At 44.0% G+C, this 7,564-nt stretch overlaps 1 protein-coding gene across 2 annotated transcripts in view; it reads left to right on the top strand.

Annotated features, from left to right (window-relative positions):
* The first annotated feature begins 2,693 nt into the window (after positions 1–2,693).
* Positions 2,694–7,564, top strand: part of Dhrs7b (dehydrogenase/reductase 7B) — a 29,464-nt gene continuing 24,593 nt past the window's right edge. The window contains exon 1 of one of the 2 annotated variants that reach the window (XM_021658193.2): positions 2,694–2,830. In XM_021658193.2, the coding sequence (XP_021513868.1) occupies positions 2,811–2,830 (20 nt within the window). In that variant the 5' untranslated portion in view covers positions 2,694–2,810. Of the gene's footprint in view, positions 2,831–2,891; positions 3,071–7,564 lie in introns of those variants that run through there. The other variant, XM_021658194.2, reaches the window with a different exon arrangement.

The following is a 7,564-nucleotide window of genomic DNA, read 5'->3' as shown; positions in this document are numbered from 1 at the left end:
ACTCATGGCTCCATAGTTGGAGCTCCCTTCTCCAGGTTCTTACCTACAGACTCTAGTCCCTCCTCCCAGGCCCCAAGGACAGAATTGCATTCAATTTGTTGGGGGCATAGCTGGATACTCAGGTGAGGGTTCTTTGACCTTTCCCACACCCTCCTTCATGGATGATCAGTTTTGAGCAGGCTCCCATAAACTCCTGAAGATGGTGGCAGATAGACTCGGAGGATCGTCCTGTACAATGTGTGGAAAAGGAGTTGAGAGCTAATAGGGCAGAAGTAATCTTTTGTTCCCTAAAGCTGTTATATCTCCTGGGATCTCATTAGAGACCATGATAGCTAATTGTGGTTGTCAGCTTGATACATCTGAAACTAACTGGGACCCAAGGGGTTAGGCACTCTTGAGAGGGATTTTCCTTAATCAGGTTATTTGAAGTAGGAAGACTCATCCTAAATCAGGGCCACACCTTCTAATATCAACCCAGATAAAAGAACAGGAAAGAAGGTAGCTTTGCTCTTCTGCCTGCTTGCTCCCACTCTTGATGGCAAGTTCATCTGTCCCATTTCTGAGGCTGGTGTCCAATTCAACTTCTTTAGGATTCCAATGTAGACTAAAAACCAGGACTCCAGCACCAGTTTGGAACTGCTAAGACAGCCAGCCTTATGAACTGAACTACCAGACTGTTGGCTTTTCTATCATGAGACGGACATTGTTGGATAAACTGGACTGTATCCTATAACCTAGTCTAATAAAGTACACACATATACACCATATATATACACATAAATACATACATATATGAGAGATTTGATAGAATATATATACATGTATGTATATGTATATATGGGGTCTAGAGGGACTGAACTTGTGAAGCTAAGATATCTATCCAATACACACACACAGACACACACACCTCTTTAGTTTCAAGACAAAGAAGCAGCTCCATGTGGGGCTGGTGAGATGGCTCAGTGGTTAAGATCCCTGGCTGCTCTTCCAGAGGTCCTGAGTTCAATTCTCAGCAACCACATGGTGGTTTATGGCCATTTATAAAGGTACCTGATGTTCTCTTCTGGCATGTAGGTGTACATGCAAACAGATGTTTAAAAAAACATAAGAAGGAGAAAAAATTGTTATAGGTTTGATTGACAACTTGAGTTTAGGCACATGTTCCATTTCTGAACTATGTCCCTAGTCATTTTTTTCTGTTTTAAATTTCACCCATTCAGCCAGGTGGTTGTGGTACTCACCTTTAATCCCAGCACTCAGGAGGCAGAGGCAGAGGCAGGTGGATCTCAGTGAGTTCGAGATGAGATCCAGGACAGCCAAGGATCCAGTCTCAGGATATCTGATGCCCTCTTCTGGAGACTCTGGGCACCTGGCACACAGTTGGTCCATAGACATCTATGCAAGTAAAATAGCCACACACATAAAGATTTAAAAAGTAACATTACTCAGGAGGCTGAGGCAGGAGGATGGGTTGAGTGCATTGAATCCAGGTTGGGAAACTTAGGAAGATCCTATCTCTCAAAATAAAAGTAAGAAAAAAAAAAAGCAACAACAAAATAAACATTACACTATTTTTCCAGAATATGTGGATACTTATAAGGATTTTAATATAAACATAATTGATGAATTAGGAATGATAGCTGTAGAAAGACATACACAGCTAATTGCATGATGATAAGGGGATGAGAAAGGGGAGGGTAAAGAGGATGGAGAGGAATATACCCAAAGTACATTATAAATTATAGACTTGTATGAAAATATCTTTATTTAACCTCATCCCATATGTAATGGATATACAATGGAAATAAAATAAAGCTTTGTATCTTTCTAAATAAAATTTATTTCCAGATATATGTATTACAAATCTTATTGCATTTTCATTCTGTTGTATCTTTATATTGTTTTTACTGATTATTATTATTAATAATATTATTATGAGACAGGTTCTCTCTGTAGCTCTGGCTGTCCTAAAATTCACTATGTAGATTCTTGAACTCGCAGAGATTCACATGCCTATTCAGATTCCTGCTATGTTAATTTTTATCAGCCCTTTCCTATTTTTCCTCTCTATGGCCATGATAGTGTGCTATTGTCTGGAGTTGTGCTTTTTACATTTAGGTCAGCGCACTGTCTAGAATTCTTTTGCATGAGGTAAAAGTCTTGCTAGGTGTGGTGGTATGTGACTCCTGCTTTCAGGAGGTTGAAGCAGGAGAATGAGGAGCGCGTGTGCTACATATACAGTGAGACCCTGCCTTAAAAATAAGGTTTTATCTCGGGGCCCCAGTTGGTAGGCCTAGCGCTATTCGTTCCTAACTGTGGTAACCGTGGCTACTTGTTGGGAGGGAGAGTGGTGACTTGTGTGTAGGTGTGTTTCTAATCTCTCTCTTTTTAACTGATAACCGTCCCCTCATCTTTGTATTAACATCACATCGCTCTTTATAACAATCTGGACAGCTGTAGATTTACTCTCGCTTTATGAGACGGTGTCCTGTCGCCTAGCTCGAAGGGGACGCTGAATCCCTGAGCTTCCTCCCTCCACTTCCCAAGCGCTGGGATAACAGCAATACGACATCTGTCTTGCTTTGCAGCGTAAATTTGGTTTTTCTGAAAATCTGTGGAACCCAAAGCACTGCTCAGAATCTCCTTCCGGAAGACTTAAGGGAAAGGACTTAAGCCAGACCTCAAATGGTAAACCTTACGCCTGGAGGGCGGTGCATCTCCAAAGCGCATGTGCGTCCCAAGTATTGTGATTGGACGGAGCCAAGCTACACTACGTCAATTCCGAGGCGGGAGGATGAAGTTGATTGACCATGGTCTCTCCGACCACTAGGTAAAGGACAGGGGTTGTAAGAAGCTTTTGGTGTGGGAGAACGAGGAGGACAGTGCCCCGAGGCTCTCGGTGTATCAGATTCAGATCCGGGAGAGGAGGAGCACGCTGGCGGGAGGCCGTGGGCCCTGATGGCTTCCGGTTCCCCGCGGCGCCCCACTTTGAGGGAAGCTGGGTTTCAGGTTCCGGGCCTGGACTGGATTCAGCAGGGCGTGCTCATCGCTGAGGTCGCCTGGTCTGTGTGTGCGTGTCGGAGCCCGCGAAGAGCACCTGTGGCTGGAGCGGGCTAGGTCCCTAGCTGCGTCGGCATGTGGGAATACGTGAGCCTGGGCTGGAGCGCCCGGGCCGGTGGCACCCCCCCCCCCGGGGGGGGGATGGTTTGCACTAGAAAAGATCTGGGTTTTCGGAAGGGCGGGCGAGATCTTAATTTTGCAACATCCATGGGAATAGGTTTTTTTTTTTTAGATTAGACCTTTTTCCAAGCCTAGCCGTGCCGCTTAGAGGGTGCAACTTTGGGCGGATGTCATAAACATTCAGCGACCGTTTCTTCAGTTAAAACTTTAGGGATATGACAGTAGTGAAGCATAAATGAGATTTCGCTTGCAAGGGCTTAACTGGTGGCTGCACGTAGTAGGTACTCAACACATGAAATTCTCTCCTAAGCCTTCAGTATAGTGACTTGAGAGTTGAGACATACTCCTTTCCACACGAACACGACCTTGCACAGTCTCGGGGGGGGGGGGAGTATCAAATCTTGTCTCTGTGTGACGTTTTATTAAATGTTTCACAGAGCCACATCCAGCCTCCAGAATGGTAGATTATTAAAAAAGAAACCCTGTTGGGGATAGTGGCACACGCCTTTAATCCCAGCAGAGGCAGGTGGATCCCTGTGAGTTTGAAGTCAGCCTGGTCTACAGAGTTAGTCCAGGACAGCAAAGGCTACACAGAGAAACCCTGTCTTGAAAATAATAAACAAACAAACAAAAAACATTAATGTACTTAACATGGGTGGAATTCGGTGGCCCGAGTTTTGCAGTTACGTCTTTAAAAAGTGCTCTGAGATGCATTAAACAGGTAACACCCTAGATTATCAAGGCTGCATGAGGAGTTAGGGTGTTTTCACTGTAGATAAAAGCTATACTCCTGACTGTTTGATTCCCAGAAAATACCTGGTATAGGAAAAAGTCAGGCCATACTCAAGGGTAGGTCATTGCTGTTTTAACATTCTCAGCAGCAGTATGTGAAAAGATGTCATCTTCACAGCAAATGTTAATTGTGCTGGAATTCTTCATTCTTAGCTGGCAAGGGACTGCAACCAGACTTCTGAGAAATTTCTCTCCCTGCCATCCTCACAGTTTCCTTGCCTTCCCTTCCTGCCTCAGGCTCTCTTCCCTGCTCTCCGCCATTCTTTCTGGTTCTTAGTTAACTGAAAGAAGGCATTAAATATAAAGAGTCTAGTGTTTCAGAGTGGACAGAACATAATTGGAAAAAAGTATGAAATCCAATTTTTACCTGTCAGCAGGAAACGCAGTGGGAATAAGAGGTGGTTTATTCTGGAGCCAAATATGATCCAAATATGTGGTAATAGTTTCATGAGGTTTTATAGTAACAACAAAGAAAACCATAATTCCAGTCACTTTGCAAGTCCATTGGTGGAAACCTCTGGTAGGCGGGTTACATAAAAGTGGGGAAATCTCAACCCCAAGCCACAGATGCTCTCTGAAGCATTCTTAGCCTTCTGGTTGGTGGAATGGAGGAGCCTGTACACTCCAGAGCATTTATCTCATGCTCGCAAAGATGTTAGGTCCTAACAGAGATGGGAATACATGACTCCTAAGGGCTAACAGTGGCCCAAAAAGATAATTTGGCCTCTGGTCTTGCAACATTTCAACTTCTCCACAGCACAGAAGTTAAATAGCCAGTTGGCCTTTGTAGTTGCAGCTTTGTTTGTAGAATTATAGAATTATACTTCTTTAGGTTTTTAAGCAAATATCACTTCCTAGTCCTTTCCTGGCTATACCAATGCCCTAGCTGCTTGGCATATTATCTGTATAAATAATGTATTTTATTTATCTTTTTTCATCTCTCCCGCTGTTCTGTCATTTCTCTGAGGACAGTTGTTTTGTTCTGATCCAGCGTTTGTAGCATGCAGCACACAGGAGGTCTCGAGGAGCACTGAATGAATCTGTCCTTGCAGCAGCTCTGTCTGGGGCAGACACCCATAGATAGCTTGAGTTGCTTTGTTTTATTTCCATTTCTGAAACTGATGCCTGCGCTTGGCTGCCATGTGGACTAACACAGCAAGCGCCTGTCTTGGCGCTTCTGTGTCATTCTTTTAGAGGTAGGCCCTATCCAGGAGTCACAGAGCAGCAGTGGCTCTGGGTCACACGCTTCGCCAGTGCGCTCCCACCCTGACTTAGCTCCCTGAGAGAACACTTGGAACGTCCTTACACAGGGCGGCTGGTCAGAAACTCCTCCCCCAGCAACTGTGTGTCTTTATCCTGCTGGGTAGGGGCCAGTTTCTGGTCTTCCATACGCTGACATTTTCTTTACCTCCCAGTGCTCTGAGTCTCCCCGTCCTTCCCGGAGGAAATGTTTTGATTTAGAGGGAGTACTACAGGTTGGAGGGAAATGTCCTGGGACAGCATTAGAAATCCCAGTTTTTGTCCATGTCCAAGTGTGTATTGTCAGCCGTGGACTAAAGGTGAACAGCTGAGACTTTGAACTGTAATAAAGGGTGGCCTCCACATGGGGCCCTGCCACAGCGTGGCGCTCCTCTGCCTCATAACACTGCCTTGTGAGCCTTGCTCCTTGATGGCTGCCCCCCCACCCCCGGCTGCATTGCAGGGGCTGGCACTGACCCCTCTCTCAGAGTTTGCAGGGTTGCAGAGCATGTGCTTACTGGAGAGATGCTTCAGCGTGCTTTCCAGGACTGGCATGGAGTACCCTCTGGTCTTGCTACCCATTTAGTTCTTCCTGGTGCCGGTCTGCATTCCTTCAGATGTGGTGCCCTCAGACTGACAGCCCCAAATACGATTCACCCTGTCTTGTTCCAGCAAGGTCCTCTGGCCCTAAGGTGCTCTCTGGCCCCTGATCTTAGGCACTCTGACTCAGGCATGGAGATAGGAGACTGTCTTGCTAGACTAGACTTGCGAGCTAGAAAAGGCTGAGTGCCTTTATTCCTTTATTAAAAAGGCTATAATTTGGGTTAGGGTGGGGCTGGAGAGAGGGTTCAAATGTTAAGAGCACTGGCTGCTCTTCCTGAGGATCTGAGTTCAGTTTTTAGCACCTTCATTGGCAGCTCACAACTGCCTGTAACGGCAGGTTCAGGGGATCTAATGTTTAGTTTTCAAGCTCTTTGTGTACTTTAGACACGAATCCTCTGTCAGATGTATAGCTGACAAAGATTTTCTTCCATTCTGTAGGCTCTTTTCACACAGTTAACACTTTCCTTTGTAGAGCGGAGGACTTATAATTTTTTAGGCCTCACTTGCTGCTTGTTGGTCTGATTGCCTGTGTACTTACTTAGAGTCCTACTCTGAAAGTCCTTATGTTTGCCTATATCTTTTTGTTTTTAAGACAGGGTTTCTCTGTGTAGCCTTGGCTGTCCTGGACTCACCTTGTAGACCAGGCTGGCCTCAAACTCACAGAGATCCATCTGCCTCTGCCTCCTGGAATGCTGGGATTAAAGGGATGTGCAACTGTGCCTGGCTTGTATGCCTATATCTTTACACCCAACTTTAAACTGAGGTGTTTCATCCATTTGGAATTAGTTTTTGTGCAAGGTAAGAGATGAAGAGCGGGTTTCATTTGTCTAAATATAGACATACAGGTTTCCTAGCACCATCTGTTGAACATGGTTTCTTTTAGCCAATATGTGTTTTTTTTCTTTGTCTCAAAAAAATAGTAAATAAAAGAAAATCGGTTAGTTGCATAGACTCACATGTAGCCCTTTATTTTATTCCATTGGTTTATGTGTTTATTTTTGTGCCGGTACCATGCTGTTTATATTACTGTGGCTGTTGTATAACTTGAAATCAGGTACTGTGGTACTTCCAGCAGTCTTCTTTCCTTTCTTCCTCTTTTTAAATAGATTCTTCAGAGTCTATTTCTTTTACTTTAAATTTATTTTATCTTTTTTTCGTTGTTGTTGTTTTATTTTGTTTTGAGAGAGGATTTCTTTGTAGCTGTGGTTGTCCTGGAATTCATTCTGTAGACCAGGCTGGCCTTGAACTCAGAGATCCACCTGCCTCTGCCTCCCTAAATGCTGGGATTAAAGATGTGTGCCACCACCACCCAGCCTCTCCAAGACTTTTATTTGTGAAAAGATGTTGAATTTTTGTCAAAGGCCTTTTCTGCATGAACTGAGATGACTGTGTGATTTCTACCTTTGAGACTATTTATGCGATGAATTAATTACATGTATTGATTTATGTATGTTGAGCTGTCTTGCTTGGAATGAGGCCAACTTGGTCCTGATGGTCTTTTGGATATATTCTTGAATTCAGTTTGCAAAATTGAGTTAATCTTTTTGTATCCATGTTGATCAGAAACATTGGTCTATAATTTTTGTTTGGTCATGTCTTTGTTTTGCAAACAAGATAATACAGGCTTTGTTAAAAGAATTTGGGATGTTTCTTTTCTATTTCTTGGAACGAGTTGAGAAACTTAGATGTTAGCTCTTCTTTGAAGGTCTGTGCTTTGATTTCTGTGCTGAATCCACTTGTTTTGTGCTTT

Source organism: Meriones unguiculatus, chromosome 11 (genome assembly GCF_030254825.1).
Source record: "Meriones unguiculatus strain TT.TT164.6M chromosome 11, Bangor_MerUng_6.1, whole genome shotgun sequence".
NCBI lineage: Eukaryota > Metazoa > Chordata > Mammalia > Rodentia > Muridae > Meriones > Meriones unguiculatus.
The sequence above is the reverse complement of the archived record's forward strand: the minus strand, read 5'-3'. Positions and strand labels throughout refer to the sequence as shown.